Consider the following 19,421-nt stretch of genomic DNA (forward strand, 5'->3'; position numbering starts at 1 on the left):
AGAAGAAAGGAAAATAGTCTCTGGGAAAATTACTATATATATATATATATAAATTTTAAACTTGCGTCGGTGTGGGCTTGAATATCTCTTAACGGCCGTTCGTAGATATAGCCGGTCCACGTCAAATGTCTAGATCGTCTGTCCGACTGTACCTGGTCGCCGGACACAGACACATTCGTCCTAATATGTATATAAATAAAAAAAACAGTTCAAAAAAACGGTGCATTATATTGATGAAAATTAATCCGGTACTATTAGGCTGGTGCCGTAGCTAAAAGAACACTCATAAGATGAGTGAATTATGTAGTCTTCTCGAAATTCGGCGCTTACTTAGCCCTTGAGGCTGCCAAAAATTTTGGCACAATTTCTCTTTAGCCTCAAGCTTCTGAACTTGAGGCTCATAGTGAAAAGAGTATTTGCTTGAGAAAACCCTTTTCTTCTTTTAACCTTAGTTATCAAACCTGCTGAAAACAATAACTTTCGACAAGTACAAAAATTAAATCGAAACGTAATTTCAATTGATCATTGTAACCTAAGGATTGAGGAAGAGGCGCATTATTTGGAAACAACGACCCTTTTTTAAAATATCAATAATAGTCTCAATACTTAGCAATTGGTCTGTTTTCTAAAATTCTCTTGATCTCAATTTAGGTTGTATTTCTTTTAATATTGCAAAGATGCAACAAGTTTACTGTTCACATTGCCATTAGTCAAATATCTTCTGGTGCAGCAAAAAATGAGATCCGCCAGTTCCGTTGGTCTGGATTGGCGTCAAACTTTCAGAGGCAGAACTGACCTCCCCTGGTCGGACCTACCATAAATTAACGAAGGAGGGCAGTATTTAACTAGTACTTCCACTAGCCGATTCTAATGATACTATTGAGTTCCACTATGCACTTTTGAAACACTCGAACAAAGTATACAAATTGAAAATAGCGAAGTAATATTCAGGCAAGTCACCACCAACAACTTTTATCTCAACACTTCAATAGGGTGATAGTAAGATGAACACCAATCGCCACGACTAGTCAGGACAGTTGCATATAATAGGGAAATCTTTATTAATACAAATTTACGCCACATGGACTTTATTGCCTCGCTACAGGTTCTCATCTACCATGCGACCAAACGTTTTTCTCCATCATCCCGTCCCGACTTCATTTTATCAATTTTGTGAATATCGCTATAAAAACAGCCCTCATTAAGTCAATTTTTTTTTCATTCGACCGTACAGACATTGCCACTTGATTGCTGCTTTGTAACTGACGCTTACTTTTTTTTTGTATTTACATTACAAAGCCTACGTCCCTTGGTAAGAACAACGTTCTGTTTTTTTACTGCCAGTCGTACGTGGTGGTCTTCTTTCAAAGTAAATACTGCATATTTTTACCGGATGCCGAATCCGACATGATGGCTTATTGCAGTAATAAGCTTCTCCTTAAGAACGGTTTCCGACTCGTATTTCGGCAATTCGAGCGTGTTGGTGCACGTATGAGCCACTGGAAGATGCACAGTTGATGCGCGGTATGGAATGACCACCATCTGAAAAATTTTCCACGATTATGTAATTCTGAACGTGATGCTGTACTTCAAAGATACTACTGCACATCAAGCATGTAGCATGTTATTTAAACTTGCACACCCTAAGCGTAGAGTAAAAGTCCCTTAAAATTAATAATTAAAAAAAAGTAATTAGTACAGCACATCGAAACACGACAGTGTTGCATATCTTGTCTCTGAGCTATCGATAAAATCTAATGTCCATTAAAATTATTTTATAACAATGCGTACAACGATTTGAGCTTCTATTCAACCTTAAAAAAATCAGCAATCTAATTCTCGTGCATTTCGGAATATCATTAGCTTATTACAAAAGAATCCGTTATAAAAGTTGCAAAAGAAGTTAACTTCTAAACTGCGCGCTGTCAGCAGACTAAAATTACCTGGTAAGTTCTCCACTTCTAGAAACTTGTGAATGAAAATCATTTGAGATTTACTCCAAGAAAAGTTTTTTGAAAAAAAAAATGAAAAAAGTTTGGCGTACTCCGCGGCAATTTTCGGAACTATTATGAAAAGCTGTCTACAGATGATAGTGATCGTAAATAAGGCATGGTTTAATTTCTGCTACCAGCTGCAGAGGACCAGAGTTAAAGAAGGACGTCGCGGTGAAGAGAAATCGAGTTTCGGTGGTGGTAGATTTGGACGTAGGGCGGGTAAGTACTTACGATGGACATCAGGGGCATCTGCTACTATAAGATACTCACCAGTGTGTATAGAAGGGACTACCTTTAACACATTGAAAAATCATCTAGCCCAATTAACGTTTCACCGGATTTACTTGAAGCATCCTAATATCTCACATTTGTACATAAACGATGCTGTACTAGGCATTCCGACCTAGTAGCAGAAACTGCGTGAATACTGTGGTTCAAATGTGCGTTTACCTTTATCTCTCCCATGCCTAACAGCGGAATCCGATCTGACCCAGTTACGAATCGCAAGAAATCTTTCTTCTCACTTTGTTTAAGATCATGGAAGACTTTCCAAAACATCCGAATAACTGGGTGATCCGGATTGTATTCGTCCTTGTAACCAGTGTGCAGCTGGAGATCTTTCCAGTCATAATTCTCCTAAATTCAAATAATATTCCAATGATACAAAAAACAATTTGACTCGAAGACATTTTTTTCAAAACCTACGACAAGGGACAATGAAAACACCGATATGCAGCTCCATAAGGACGCATACACTATTAAGCAGACATCGCCTTTGTAAGCTAAGTTCCTATATCTACCTTAATTCTTATATTTGAGAAACAAGGAACTTTTACAGAACATATTCGAGACCGTATACCATTATTCATATTTCAAGCTGCTCTCTCAAAATCGAAATTATTATTAACTGGACAAAAGAATTATTATCAAATAGATATGTTACCTTGCCAGCGACTAGCGTCATTAGTTCGTTTGCATTGAACAGGGAGAGAATCTCGGATTTAAGGACTCGATAAAAACCATTTGCGAACAAAGCAAACATCTCGAAGCAAGACTTGTTGAATATCCAATCCACGTATAAATCCACATACTCTTGCCTGCATATTCGTAAGCACAGAAATCGCGCCGCAATGCATGATTTAAAAGTGCAATAGTCATTGCAGTCGTTTCGTTTCGTGCAATCGTTTTCGGGAATCCGTGGCAATAACTAGTTGACATTAGTTTCACATAATCGAGACCTCACATAATAAAGAATACAAACGTGCGACATAACTCTCTGAATATTCCTGGTTCTGCCGAATGAATTGATTGTCTTAAAAAAGATATTTAAACGAATAGACGAGATTACATAAAAAACGTTTGAGTACTGCCAGGATTTTAGAGAGAACATCTCGACAGAATTGCATGCGTCTATCGTAATAAAAAACAGACAATACAAAATGATTTGCTAATCAATTACGATTGATTAGCAAGTCGGATCGCCAAGATTTACGAATCTATGCCACTTTTAGGCGATCATCAAACAGCAAATTTTTTAGTATTGCAGTTATACTCTGAACTGACCTGTTTTTTAAATTCACAGAGATGTTACTTCCTCCATCTTTAAGCTCTACTTCTTCCGCCAATCCGTAATTATCTCGGGCTATGGTGAAATTCAGGCAATACACTTCCTCTATATCGTCCTCCTTATGATTCAATAAATCTTTGAGATTTCTAAAAACAAGTAATATGAAAAAGACGTTAGTATTGGGCTAAAATTGCTTGAATTGGCCGCTATTCGGCAGTCAAAGATATTAACGCCTTTTTTTGCGTTTTTTTGAAACGTCTTCACTTGCGAATCGCCCTTTCCGTTGGTTTCGGGCACATGCGCACAACGTCGTGAAAAAGCGAGTCGAAAAACATTAGCAACTGTAGGCGGCAAAGGCTACAGCATCTACTCAGTATCATGCCTGTCCACTTAGAAATGAACTTGAAAACTTTCAAACACTACTTGAAAAAGTACAAAGTCAGCAAGCCATTTTGGTAAGGGTTTGCTTATAAATCACGTAATAGCAGGAAGATTGCTATGGTAAAATCAGACGCGAGCTTTAGGCCTTCTAGCGAGGAAAAAGCTGAAAAAGCGTTTTCGCTTATATGTCCTACATAGAGAGTGTAAGGAATAGAGCGCACGCAAACACCACCAATGGTGATAATGTGATAAGCCCAATCCAAACAACGATGACGATGTTGAAGTGTCGCCCTCAGTTCTTATACAGCATGTTCGACAGCACCGGCGAACTTTACTAAAACTTTTACTCAAGGTAATTCCTTCTGCTCCCTGCAAGATAGATACACCTCCCTAAAATTTAAATAGAGAACTTATTCAAGTTCTTTATACGAGCTGTTTGCACTTCTTCGTATTGTCACAGTGGGCTTCAAACATGTTAGCTCGATAAATTAATCTTTAACGAAGTGGTTGGGTTTTACTGAAAATAGTATACGATTCTTAAACTGTTGATATATACGCTTTACATCATTTCCTAAACGTATGTATTAAAGCCATACAAGTCACTAGTACGCCAAACAAAATCAACCTGCTGTCCTCAGTAATCTGGCGAAAAGACCAAAACGGTCTTTTGGTTTCTAGTTTACCACCGAAAGGTACGCCGTAATGAATTTCTGCCATAGCAATATCGAGCGTGGCTGGTATACGAAACCTAAGAATGTGTATAAAAACTAAAAGTTTTGGAAATTGTACAATATAGAATTACTGCGAGGAAACCTCTGTACAAACTAAATTCGAGTACATGAGAGAAACGGTACGACTGAATAAACCGATTAGCAGGTGACCTATGTAGTAGCATACTCAATGGATTTCTACATACAGCATACTAAAGTGATCGCAGAGCATTTGATTCTCTCTTTGAGAGTCAAGAAGAAATGCTCGTCATTTAGTTATACTTAGCTGACTACTGAAACATCTTGTTTATGTTGACCAGTATGAATACGTACTTAGCCACTTGCGGACTGAGTATTTCAAGATCCCGAAATGTGACCGGCTCCTTGAGAAGTTTCTTGTACAGCGCCAACGGGAACGGAAGTGGTATGATCGTCTGGTTATAGATGGCTAGTCCGCACAAGATCCCGATCAAGAAAATCGTCTGTTTGTCTTCGCTGGTAATAAATACGCAACAAAAAAGCTTTCACAGCGCGATGTAATGCTGAATACAAATGTTCAATCTTTATTCTACCCAAAGCTTTATTTAGATTTTACAGCAAATGAAATATCAAAATTGAAAATATTGAATCATAATACCTACATTGCTGTACGTGTGGCGTTGTGGCCTTGTTGATAGACCCTCCAGCTGATTTAAGCCCCACCATCATATAGTGCACAACACATGTAAATTAATACAAAGCTTACCTGCCAAAGTTTAATTTCACCCAATAAGTGAAAAAAACCTATGTTGAGTAGGTTGGCACTTCGCTATCATATCAATTAAAACAACGTATCAAATACTCACTTGAAAAACGACGGGTTGAACCACATATAGTTGGATTCACTGTAGACCTTGAATATTCCAAAATCTGGACTCAGAATTTTTTCGATAAGCAACATGAAAAATTCCTTGCGTACACCGCCTTCATCCACAGCATCCTCACGATCAAAGATCACCTCGTTCAGTCAGAACCACATTAAAAATTATTAGTGTTCAAAGGCAAAGTACTATAATGTTCATGCTAATTAAAAACCTGGATGATTGAAGCTACAATTGCTGAATGAGCTTCATTATGACGTCTTTCCTAAGGATGTTCACATTACCGCCCCATAATATTATACATTACTACATCCCTTCGAACTACTTACCTTCAGGGGTTTTCGGAGATCGGCACAGTCTTTCATTGAAAGCTGTCGAAGTGAGTCCTCGATCAGACGATCCCTGTCAACCTGTTCATACGAAGAATCAGAATAATCGATAAGCTATTGAAATAACTTGAAAAACTATGCTACGTTATGACAATTTTATTTGACAGAATCGTTTGCTGACTCTTAAGTGATTCAACTGTTTAAGACTCCTAAAGGGTCCTAATTTGGCCTGAGACGCGCGGACTTCTACATTGGATTGGATTGCATTACGTAAATTTCAGGCGATGAACTTGGAATCATAATTACTGTCTGATTATAGATATTTTTGGCTAACTCTAAGATCTAACGAGTCTTTACTGTTTATGTTCTTTCAAAAAAGTTTCTGAAACAACTAAATTGATCATACCTTTCGGTAGATATACATATATTATTATTTATTAGTTTGTTTACTTAACCTACCTTAAGAATAAGGAAAGGGTTGACTTGCTGCTGACGGAAAACTACGGCAAATGGGTTTAGACTCTGATTCATCGACTGCTGAATAGCTGTGTGCTTCTGAATTGCTGCATCCACCTGTAATTTTGGCGTATAAACGCTAGCTTTTTTGTAGTTAGAAAAATACCTATTTAGAAGCTTGGGTAGAAGAAAGAACCTAACTCTTTGCACATATGACTACAAATATTATTTTAGTTCCGAACTCATTAAATGTTCAGTTAAAAACTGGCCACAAAAACCCACAATATAAACTTAAAACAGCATAAAATACCCCAAGTGTAAGACAAATTTTCCTATGACCTGCAATATAAATAAGACTACATTGGAATAAATTCTCTCCGGAATCAAACTTCTGTCAACAAAGATCTTTTTTTATCTACGATAAACCAAGCAATAAAGAAAAATTATGACAACTTGCCGTGAGTATCGTTGTTTTGGCTTGAGCATCAAACACGAAAGGGTAGTCGCAGAAGAAGAGCTGCCGTGCTCTCAGCTCCGGGCTGGACATCTGCCACTCCATATAGTCCTGTATCATACACAAGAAGAACGCATAACTCGATATTAGTTGTTGATCCGTCTCGTTAAGATCGCATTATTTTCATCAATCTTTTGTGAATGTAACCTAACCTTTTCGATTGAAATGTGCTGACTTAAAATCTCGATGTAGAATTCCTCGAAGGGCACGATTAATTTCGAGCGGTTGATGGAGTTGAGCTGTTTAAGAGTCTTCAAAGCTAGCTCCATCGAAATAGTGTCCTTAAATAAAAAGCAAGAATTGTGAATAAATTGCCAAATTTAAGAAATATATTGTAATATTTCAAATCCGCTGACACCTTTCAAAATAATTCAACGTGTAAAATACATGTGACTAATGACTTATGTGTGGGGATTTGAAGGATAAATGGAGGCTAAGAACCATTTCAATTAAATATAGAAACGCCCCAAGCTATTTGATAAAATACTGAATTAGCTTACGCTTCTGTTATACATAAGGACGTGGTCAATAACATTTTTGAGACATCTGACGAAATCGCCAAAAACGTGTTCATTATATTGGGAATACCATGCGGAAACGATTTTCGATGCCGTCGACTTCAACCTGAAACAATAACAAGAGTTTTGTTAACAGTAACTGATTAAGAAACTGTACACAAGTATATATCGTAAAATAAATGTAGCTTATCTGTTGTATACCATCGTACAAAACCAATCTACTAATATCCATACCGTACCACATACGTGAAACTAAGTGACGCTGTATACAACAGCTGTGCACAGGCCGCCTTTGTAAATTGGTTGTAAATGCACACTGTCCGTTGCAAAAGAAAAAAACAAGAAATCTGTTTTGATACCTTAACAAAGCTCGCTGAAAGGGGTTCGTAATAGTTTCGAGAAAATCGGGAACTTTTTGAAAGAGAAAGCTCATTGGTATGAGGACATATATTCGCATGGCCTCGATATCCACTGGACGCTGTGACATCGCATAAACAGACGCCACCAGTCGTTCAAACTCAGATCCTGAAATCAAACAAAAAAATTAAAAAAGCACATGAAATACGAAGCCATGACTTATACGAACACGTTCAATTCAGTGTATATTCACAAATCACGGCTTATTTTTTTTTGGCGGTTACAAAACAAGCACTGATAATCAGAAGACAAAAACTTCTTTCACAGAAAAAAATTTTTTTTTTGTATTTATAATATTTTTACTGTACCAATGGCAAATTGATTATATGATAGCCCAAGATTACCAGTGATTGTGCGAAGTGAAAGCACTTACGAATCATCTCCTTTAAACTAGAATTTTTCGTATCTTCTAGGCATTTCATGGCACGAAGGGCTAGCTCAGTATCCACCCCATGGTTATATCCGCTACAATCGTAATGGCGATCTTGGTCTGTCAAAAATGAGCCGTTCATGCAGGCCAGCGAACTGAGCACCCCTTCCAGATTGTCCATAGTGGCCTAGGAAAGATGATGAAAATTATTTGCATCGTCAATTAATTTCTTTCGTTCTATGTTACGCCGGTCATTATCGTCATTCATATCATATTTCACGTAAGCACGTATAAAATAATTTGATTGATTACGATAAAAGTAAGATATTTTGAAAAATTATGTTTCAGCTAATTTCTTTATTTTTTTAATAATTTTAGTTAACTAAAAGCAGAAGTGTAATTAGCTCGTTATCAACTTTTTCGACTTTTGTACAGATGCATGGAATAATATGATTACCTGAGGAACAGATTCGTCTCGTTTGAGGTGTGGCATTGTTTCCAATATGTCCACATTTATGGTTCGAATCTGACTGCGCTTAGGGCGAACGCGGTAGTCGGCCGAAGCATGCACACCATATTTCTGAAGCCAAACAAGTACAGCTTTTATTGAGGACTGATTGCTTCTACAGATTTAGACCAAACATCTTACATTGGAAATTTTAGGCGCTTGCAGAACAGTACGATCAATTGAAAATTTGCCTAACATGTAACAAAGCAATAATTAAGTTCCTAAACATTTTGACTGCAAGGTTTCACGGACAATGGTGATATAACTATCACAATTTATCAGATCCACAGGATTCTAGATGTATATGAAATACGGAGAGCGATCGCGTGAAAAAAGCTGTTGCTGCAAATTTCTTGTCCAACTGATCACACGGCGTCTGACCAGGTCCCTGGAAACTTGTTATGTATTCCAACTGAACAGTAGGATGCTCCACCCTTGCGGCATGCGACATATTATTTTACGATGTACACCCTATGTGGTGTAGACCAAAAGAAGCGCTTTATGCCTTGTTCGGGGATTTTTAATTAACATTTGATATGACGCCGGGATACGCGCTTTACGTACAACTTGTATAATACATAGATAGATACTCTGCATCTTATCAGGGCACTTCTACAAGAAAACTGAATTAGTATAGACGGCATGTCCAATCAACTGGTGTAGCATTGGGTGATAAAAGTGAAAAAAAAAGGGAAAAAAATTTAAAAAAACAAAATAATCCACTACTTTTCTCTCTGCTGTTGAATGATTTGGTCCTATCTGTCCTACATTGCTGTTATGTTTGGCTTGAGATCCCGCAAGTTCTCCGAAGGCTTTGTCTGTACGTGGATGGCGCTGGAGTGATAATCAGTATAGACAGCTTAGTCGTAGACACCACTTCAGACGCCGAAAAAGCCTTGGGAATACACAACACCAGCTTGGAATACACAAATGTGATTTTATCTACGAAGGGTCGAGCCTTTGCCGAACACACTAAAAATGGAGTACGAAGATATATGGTGGCAAGTGTGCGCATATAAGCTCCCTTTAGATGTTCCTTATAAACAGCTGGCTTTATTCAAAATTAACGTAGTCTCGGTAGTTCTTCACAAAATACATGTAATGTGGGAACATAATCGGCGCAACTCAAAACACTAAACCGAATTAAACCTGAGTTCTCAAGATACGCCATCACACCGCATCGTTCATCGTTGAACTAACGTATATTTTTTTAGGTAACATACTGCTATCTGTAGAGGGTCTAGGATTAGATTTGTATCTTCCTACCACCCTTGTTCATTTAGTCTATCAACACCGGAGGAGACAATTATTGATAAAGACCAATGAAGCCTAGAGAAACGAACAAAGCTAGACGACACATAGTTGCGCGTTTTGCAATATGGGCTTTATCACGCCTTATGCGGTATACAAGAATTTCATTTGCCAGAAGCTATGTGCGTCTGCATAAGATGTGATCCATATAAATCAGCTACCATGTGACATCGTACGTTCTAGTACACATTAATTTTAATTAACTTGTGAACGCATTAAGTTAAGCTCGTACGTTTATACATAATTTTTATACTTATAATTCAATAACTGCATATCTATTACGTTACCAATGTATACGGGTAATATGTACTTTATTGCTACACCTAATACATCGCAGATGAAATCTAATCTCACAGTGTCGAAGTAAAACAGAATCAATAATACGCAATTAACTAGACCTGCATCAGAAAGCGCTAAGTACGGTACGAAGCAAACTTACCCTTGGTTCATGTGAAATGATGAATGTGCGATCCCCGCCAGCAAATATGGCAAAAACAAGCATTTCAGTCTTAAGAATTTCTGCCGGATCTTTTTCAGGCAACAGTGCAAGACGCTCACCTATTTGATCGACCTACCATCCCCAAAACAAAGATAATCCAAGTTAATATTTATATTGCCATCTCAACGCCTTATTTTTACTGTGCACTATTCTATGTACTATCCTTGAGTGTTTAAGAGTCCGGCTCGTCAAATAACGAAAATGCGCAGCCCTCTAGGATAATCTCTAAGAAGAGTTTTTGAGATTTATCATTCAGCCAAACTCAATTTTATTTGGACGTACTCGCATCTCACTAGTTAGTGTAGGATGTACTAGACCCACGAATGATAGCAGAACTAATAAAGCCTATTCAGTGGAGCACCGTGGATCACTGAAGTTGTTTAACTGATGCTTTGATAGGTGTGACATTTCCACTTGGAAGTAATGCTGAAGGCATAAGAACACAAAAAACCTGCTTCAACAGACGGTAATAGCAAGACTGGGGGGTGGTACCTCACTTGCTTTTGTTTTCGCTTTCTTGACCTTTGCCCCTGGCTCTCGTTGCCCTGACCCCGGCCTCACCTGGCCCGTGTTACCTGCATCTGGTCGCTCATCACTCTGACTACCACGCTTTCGTGCAGCTTTTGCCTTAGGTACCTCCACGTTTATTCGTTCGTTCCACGATCTTTCGCTGCTACCCGCCGCGTCGATAGGACTCGCAACCATGGATTTATTCGCCTCTTGAAACTCGTCGTTAAGGCACTGCGACCAGTCGGCGCCTACTTCGTTAGAGTTGCGTCGAGTAGGATCAGTTGGCCTAATCAGTTTCACCTCGAGAGCCTAAACATCGAAAAAAGATGTACTACATCTAGTAACTGATCAATAACTCTCTGAGTGCTACTTGATTCAAGACCACTTTCTAAATTATCGCACAGTACATGCAAGCATACTGATCATACAGGTTTTAAATGAAGATAAGCATACTTTACGTTACTGACCTGTATCCATTTTCCAGGTAGTTGTGTTGGAGTAGCAACACTGGAGGGCAACGCAGGAATACCTAGCTGTCCACTTCCCCCCAAGCCAAATGTATAAATTCGACCTGGACCAGGTGCGTAGCAAATCGTATGACACCTAAAAGGACGACCCGTCGACACGAAATTGGTTAACTAGCACAGAGACAAAACATATCATAGATGAATAGCAATGAACGTAACAGAGGACTCATATTTACTGTATACTAACCGTCGAGCTGCGGATCACTGTCAAGCAATAACCGTCACTTGGTGATTTGTTAAACTTTTCAGACAATCAGGAAAAGTATCAGTGCATATGGTGTCAATAAACAGACAATGCAGCCTGGTAACATTTAGAAACATCTAAAGTGTTTATACACATTTTCAATTGCAAAAAAAAGGGTGTATTAGCTTCATTATTAGAATCGCTACTATTTTATTTCAAATAAAACGTATCAACACATTAATCACTACCTGACATTCATATAAATCAATTTACTACCGATTTCGTCGGTATAAATTTCAAGCCTTACACATTGGTTTTTTGCTGTTAATATTAAAATTCACACGACTCGCTCGTGCAAATGGTCGTATGTTAGCACTACTTAGCGAGTTAATTATGGGAGACACACCTTCCAGTAGCGATCTGTGTGACAATTGTCCCCATAAGGTCCATAATCTTGCGTGGAGTTGGCTGATCGGCTTTGCAGCCATGGCCAAGCTGGCCATACGTCCCGCTACCTGTAAGAAGCGGCCCATACCAACATCTATGTAATACGCCCATGCTGTCCGTAACTATGAAGGCGGTTTTAATTGCACATACAAATAGTGCGATTCACGAAAAGCCGACTCTTGCTAACATACGAAACGCCAAAAACGCTACAACATGTGTTTCATTGGGTTTTTATTTCTATGCAGTAATCACATAACCCCAATTCCTATTTTTCAAGATGCAAGTTCTACAAAATTACTTACAGGTCTCTGCTCATAATTTACTCTTTCATATTAGACACACGGACCTGAATCTACTGAAATTTTAACTCGGTTACACAGGTTGACTCGATCTTACTTCGAACAGAGTGATTAACGAGATGTAAAATGTATCCTTTTTCAACTCTATTTTCTAGTATACTGATTCGATTTCAATACAAAAAGTAACTAACTATCCCCAGTTGCCCCCAAAGATTTTTTGGCTGGCAGCGTTCGAGCCAAAAATTCAATTGTCTGATTTGTATAATAAAAGCAAAATGATGTTTATTATTGAACTTTTTGCTATTTCCGATTCAATGTACGAAAAAAAAAATACCAACCGAAGGTAAATACGCCTCCGTCAGCTGTTAGCACTGCGCTGTGCTCCTCGCCCGCAGAAATGTATTTAAGACCGTGTTGACGAAGTGGTTTGACCACTGCTGGTGACGCTCTGCAATGAAACCATATTGCATTATCTCTTGGCCATAATACGATTGAAGGCCCTTGTTGTTGCATTACTAAGTTATTAAGTACGTCGACTAATTAATCATTAAGTTTTAGCATGTTGCCATTTCTATAAAGCTGATGATTGCACTATAGTAATCCAAATTCTAACAATTCGATAATGCTTACCGGTCTACAGTATCACCCAATCCTAGTTGTCCATGTCGATTCGAACCCCACACAAGAAGAGTCCCAGATTTGCTTAAAACCATGGAATGCTGTCCTCCACAAACAATTTGACTGAGAGGAACTCCTAGGAATAACAAACAACAAGCAACACTTGATATCGTCGCTCATTTAGACTGCTAGATTTGTAATTACCGTATTGAATTAACTTTTTTTCGCAACGCATGGATTTGTGGTAGCCAATTGAATGAACTAATGTTTCGAATAGTGTGTATTTGGTGCCAAGGTATCCCTACTTTATCCATATCGTTATGTGCTACTATTTAAGACTCTCTAACATGAACACGAAGACTACAGCTTCTAATTGTCATGCATTTAATAACAGATTTTACCCTGAAGGCTTAGGACATCCTGAGGTGTGCTCACGTAGTTTCCAGCTGTACCAAGGCCCAATTGCCCGCATTGATTTGAACCCCAGGCGAAGACTGTTCCGTTGTTAGCTAAAGCCAGACAGTGATTGCTACCCGAAGCAATCTGAACTGCTGACGATCCTAGCTTCTTCACAATTCTGTAAAGTATTTGCGAGTTCTTGAGAGTTACATATCATTAGAAAGACAAAACTATATCCTACAATAAATTCAAAAACGGCCTTCTTGCGCTGTTTTCCGAAAATCCCCGCATAGTCGGGCTAATCCTTTGATCGAGTCTCCAAAAAGGGAGCTTGCCTCAGGGCCTTGGACCCCTGAGGATATATTTACGTATACTGTATTTGTTAGAATCAACAATCTATGAGGCTTACCTGGGATGCCCCCGATTTTCCGCGTCTTTCGCCTCTGGATCTCCTAACTGACCATTATTATTCGCTCCCCATACAAACACCTGGCCAGCTTCAGAAAGCGCCATCGAATGTTGTTCTCCGCATGCCACTTGTACAATTTTGTGTTGATAGAGAGTCGTTATGATTTCTTTAAAGCAAACGTCAATAGAGAAAAGCGAAGGCACGAACAACATGAAAAAGGTATATATACACTGATCTAGCAGCCATACTCTGACTGCGAACTATAGCATTAACATAACCTTGTTACGTTAGAGAACCATCTGTATTGGACGGAAAGGAAAATTACTTTTCTATTTGCAATTAAAGATAAGGGTATATTTAATGCCCTTTTAATTAACCAGAGAAGCCATGCATAATCTGCAAAATACAGTCAATACACCTATAGCCAGAAGACTTAAATACTAACCAGGCTTTCGGACGCCGACTTCTGGGCGGCCTAATTGGCCATGACTGTTGCTGCCACAAGAATACACTTGCCCACTTTCGCTCAGAATAAGAGTGTGATTTCGTCCCGATGCAACCTGCTCGATACGGATTCGTTCCATCGAAGGAATGCTCCGTAGAACTGTAATTAAAATATCAACTATTAATCGGAAAATTAATTTTTATAGGTAGAGACCGCGTATGCGTTAAATTGCTATGAGTCGGCCCATAGTGCGCTCCATTATCTTTGTGCTTTAGAACACAGAAAAGTCGCTTATTGTTATGAAAAAAAAATAAGGTTAGAGCATATAAGACGATGGTAAAATAAAACTAATTGGCACAAAGGATTAGATAATAATTCGGTTATCGTAAACGTATTCTCCTTTTATATGAACAACTGTTCGTAGCAATGTTACATCTGAATAGACCTGCGTAAAGAATGCAGTCAAATTGGTTGGTAACAAATCAAGCCTGCTTTACGGTGAAGTAAAATTGAAAACACGTCTACCTGGTAATACACACTAACCTCTTACGATGTGATCTTCGGTACCTCCAAGACCCAGTTCACCCTCTACAGTGCCTCCGCAAGCCATGAGCCACTGCCTAAGTGGTGGCTGTGGGGACTGCGTTCGTTTTCCCGCCATGCTGAGTACGTGTATGAAATAACAAAATCAACAATTGGTTGTTTCTGTTGTACTTCGATGTACGAACGGTCTACAGAATTAGGTAATTTTCGTGACACGGTTTAGAATATTTGTGCTTAAAGACGTTGAGTTCTTTAAAAATAGACGAGCAAGCACCCGTGAATGAGTCCTTACTCTGCAGCAAATTTCAATGGAAATATGGAACATGCATAAGATTTTCTTGCCCGCCTACTCGTTAATCAAAAGGAAAGTAGTCGCCTGGTGTCTAAAAATGTTCGTGGTAAAAATAGAAGCTGTTTATCTGAACCAAGTATTGCACACAGGACATGAACCATCTTTTCTTAGATCATTTTGTTGATTAATGCGACCAATTTTTTCAAGCTTCCTTGCTGGTAACCTCGATCCTTGAATTACATCTCACACCCGCCCCCTCCCCCCACCCCACTCTCGCAGTGAGCTTCTTCAATATGGGTCTATTCGTTCTTATTTTCGAAGATTCGAGGACAGATCTCCGGCCTAAATGGACGTTCATGTGATAGGTGATCGCTCGACTATTAGACTTCGTATGAGCTAATCAATATGAAGTATATTAAGGCGGACCCAAATCATTTAGTTCACGTATAGGGAGCACACTTTGGAGAGCTGAGACATGTGGAACAATATGGAAGAGTTTTCTAGTTTTTTTTAGAGTAGTTTTGAAAACCGCCAAGGCATCCTAAACACATTGAATACCTTTTGCGCTTCGTTATTATCGTTGACAAGAACCGCGCAAAGATAGAGATACCACTGGAAATTTAATCACAACAAAGCAAAACAAGCACCGTAAAAAAGTTACTATTTACTTTGAAAACTCGACGTAACTTGTATAAAAGTTCATATTGTTAACTTATGAAGATATACGATATTTGTTAATAACTAGCTAGCAAGATAGACTCCCATATATGGTGAAACTGTGAAATACCTGCTTTCTGTTAAACCATTTTCAAAATAAGTGTAATCATGGGTATGAATGCGGTAGTTCGAAATACAGCGCCTTTACATGGCCTAGCACATGCTGTTCAAGTAAGTCTGAGAGTAACTAAAGTTTAGTAAGCGAAACAGATTTGCGTTCAGTTGGCGCGTTCGCGCTGGATGCTCTTTCCAATAACAAATTGACATCAAGGAGGCAGAATGCTTAGAAAAGTTGTACAGAGACAATTGACAAGGAAGCATGGAGTCAAAAATGTACATTCGACTAATGTTTTGAAGATTTTTTTTTATTATGGAAGCCAAAACAGTCTACAGTCGATGTTCAACCTCCGTTACCATACAAGTGCGTCTTGCTTATGTCGCCTTTCAATTGATAGTAAACAACTCATGGCTGTCACTCCTGAATATTTCGCTTGTAAAAAAGAGGAACGATTTTACTAACGCACTGCGACCTCAGAGTATTACATTATGTTGGTGCAACAAAAGGAACTCATGATTCACGCGGATTTTTCTATTAATTGGACGCACAAAAGTTTGGCTATCCGAATGGCAACAAAGATAATTTCGGCAAGAACTGTTTTCCTGTCTTCTTAATGGTTGTGAGCAACGATTAAAATTAACTATCCAAACTTGATCCGGGGGGGGGGGGACAATTCTTATCTAAGCAGTGGTTGAAAGCTCTGAAAACGACTGGTGCTTTAAGCACAATCCTGTACTGAACTTGCTTCAAAACACCCACAAACTTAGAACAGAAGTTGACAGCTGTAGTATATATCATACGTCACCTCCAAACGTAAGGGCACTTATAGGGAGTAGAAGTTAGCAAATGATAGTATAGACTCCTTCATTCTACAATAGAATAATCTACTCCGCAGTGATTCTACTAGACACCATTCAGTTGCATGAAATTGCTATGGCGATATAAGCAATGTCTGCCTGCCTTGCATCCCATGACAGCTATCTCGTCGGGCTCGTGACCTTACTAATCTAAACGGTTTTTAACTTTAATAAAGGCAATTTATATTGAGCTGACATTAATATGCGGAAACTACAATATAGCAAATTGTCTCCTTTCAATGAGGTAACCGAACTATGATCGAGGCGAAGATTATTGTGCGCCTATTCGAATACAAGCATTCATACGTAATGAATTGAATGCACCAAAATTTTCATGCTATGGATCTGCCCATAAATAACCTGTAAACTGTTTTGCAGTCTTTAAATGTAAAATCATACTTCGTGTGCACGATTACGCCCTGTACAACATCACACGCAATTTGCAACGGACAAAACGTACAAATATTTTTTTTCTCTACTTCGTCACCAAATAAGATCCGTGGTAAATTAGCCAGCATTCACAGTAAATAAACGAGAAATATCTCTTGGATGGATCAGGGTTTATCTCATTCTTGGAGCTAATACTTTATTGGCATATACATTGGGTAAAATTTGATGTTACCGAATTGGAACTAAATCAGCTAGAAGACGCAATAACTGTCAATAAACTACAACACGTGTGTAGCGAATTATCACTTGAATGAGGAAAGTAGAAGTTGAATCATTGACACGGTCATCTTACTGCCAAATTTCTTAGCCTTTATAGATCGATATACGTGGCATATTGGGACAGCATAAAGCACTCGAATTTTTTCCTCTAATTACCCGTTTGCTTTTTTGCCTGGCGCGCTGTCATATAAGCTTCTGTTACATGGAATATTACAAAATCCCATAACTATCAGCTTTTTCCTTAGTTGACATTCATGCATTTCGATCTCAACTTATGGAACTGCACTGAAGCACTAATTTTATAGCTCCTGCATTGATAGGGCGCGATTTCGCGCGGTGCATATCATTCTGACGCCATAGTACCTCAGTGAAGTAGCCAGTTCCTCTACAAAAGCAAACACCTTTTAGCAACGACAAGATCGCATAAGGTAGGACCGCAATGATGATATTCGCTTTTTTTTTGATTTTGGCAATCCCTTCAGTCATACCTGGTCACTCCGGACACCTTCGGCGATAATGAACTCACAATTTTGGTCCACTTATTAGTGGCGTTCCAATTTTTACAACGTCTTTACTCAGCAACAACAAACTCCGATGCTGAAAAATATCGATCTTGACTAGCCTGCTGCCATCAGAATTTTCGTGATCGAATTCGAATTCTCCAGTTTGTTAAGCGACGGAAGGAACTCTCTATGTGTCTGATTGGTGTTACTGATCTTTTACTGGTCATTGAAGTGCGATATAGAGCAAGTAATGTTCGGAATCGTTGGGAGAGGGTCTCACTCAGGTGAATGAATCTGTAAACGACTCTATTATGACCGCAGGGAAAATCTTTAAGTAATCCTCAGGCCACCAGGCGTACTATCCTACCATTAAGTGATACACGAGGTACAAACATGAACGTAAGCAACACTATCGAAAACTAAAGGTAAACAATTATGTCTTTCGGACATGGGTCAATTCCGACTGAAAAGTGCTCTTTAGGCTTTAAAGTTAAGACTGTTAATACTAGCGCACAATATTTTCCAATGAGTCTCATTGCAGCTGAGATTGTATTACCCTGTAGACCATCCACATATTTTAATAGACTGCGCACCAAACATTCCTTTTCTAATGATTGAATCTACGTCTCTTGAGTGGATGCAACAGACCAACATTCCCGCTGATTCAACTATTGTTTACTATAACTGGGTCCGTTACGGGAATTATAGTTCGAACTCCGAAAACAATATTATGGGAGATCCAACCCATAATTGATTAAGTTAACAAAGAGAAATTCGCGTTATCAAAAAAGATTTTACTATTATTAATAGGAAGAAATAAAACTGTAATTTTTACATCATATTATACTTTTTTATTTCACGCCTGGTGAGTCGTTCGGCTTTACCTCAGAGAGCTGGCTCCTCATACTGTCATCGTACGCTTACATATACGGTTTAGCTTTACATACATCACGGAGCTTCAACAGATTCCAAGGCTTCTCGGCTAACCACGGGGCATTCGTTCTACACAGCAAGTGCTGGCATACGAAGTAGATTTATAGTTTTTACTTTTTTCTCGCGTTAGATACTGCATTTTTCTTGACGAAAATAAGAAACCTGAACCGGGAGTACACAATATGGCCCTCAGGTATCGAAGTTACGGCGATACCTGATGCTGCCATTGCAGTGGCCACTTTTCCATGTCCTCTTACCGCGATTAGGCTTAAATTGGTCACAAGAATTACTGTGCAGCTGGCTTTGTTTAGATAATCAAAAGCATCATCGTAGAGCCTTCTTTATCGGTCATCTTGAACATTCTCATACTTAAAAAAATTACTTAAAGGATTGACAACTTTTCCTGTCCTTAACATAATAACGAATAGATATTATTCTGTTTGAGGCATCTGTGGTCACTCAGCATCCTAAATAGCCTTCTACCAATGGTCATCTCCAAGAAGTAGTCCTTTGAACATGCGAGCCTTTTAAAAACGAAGAAATCCTCCATGCATCTTTAGCGAGTCAAAGAATAAGT

General features: G+C 38.7%; 1 protein-coding gene across 7 annotated transcripts; it reads right to left on the reverse strand.

The window, feature by feature from the left end:
• Nucleotides 1-1,037: 1,037 nt before the first annotated feature.
• Nucleotides 1,038-18,094, reverse strand: LOC111247404 (putative E3 ubiquitin-protein ligase HERC3). Of its 7 annotated transcripts, none has more exons than XM_022798256.2 (26): nt 17,897-18,089; nt 15,666-15,719; nt 14,816-14,934; nt 14,273-14,431; nt 13,828-13,993; nt 13,421-13,596; nt 13,032-13,155; nt 12,740-12,849; nt 12,062-12,170; nt 11,412-11,547; nt 10,927-11,253; nt 10,375-10,506; nt 8,574-8,696; nt 8,120-8,303; nt 7,689-7,854; nt 7,312-7,435; nt 6,964-7,092; nt 6,755-6,862; nt 6,301-6,414; nt 5,842-5,922; nt 5,498-5,649; nt 4,986-5,147; nt 3,558-3,707; nt 2,938-3,091; nt 2,445-2,630; nt 1,038-1,542 (listed from the first exon to the last, which is right to left on the reverse strand). In XM_022798256.2, exons 3-26 carry the CDS (start codon nt 14,931-14,933, stop codon nt 1,387-1,389), a joined length of 3,546 nt encoding a protein of 1,181 aa, XP_022653991.1. In that variant the 5' UTR covers nt 14,934; nt 15,666-15,719; nt 17,897-18,089; the 3' UTR covers nt 1,038-1,386. The 7 variants fall into 7 exon arrangements, with proteins under 7 accessions (XP_022653991.1, XP_022653992.1, XP_022653994.1 ...); XM_022798257.2 differs by having other exon boundaries at nt 17,935-18,088; XM_022798259.2 differs by lacking the exon at nt 15,666-15,719 and having other exon boundaries at nt 17,935-18,094.
• Between the last annotated feature and the right edge of the window lie 1,327 nt (nt 18,095-19,421).

Source organism: Varroa destructor, unplaced genomic scaffold (genome assembly GCF_002443255.2).
Source record: "Varroa destructor unplaced genomic scaffold, Vdes_3.0 BEIS01000003.1, whole genome shotgun sequence".
NCBI classification, from domain to species: domain Eukaryota; kingdom Metazoa; phylum Arthropoda; class Arachnida; order Mesostigmata; family Varroidae; genus Varroa; species Varroa destructor.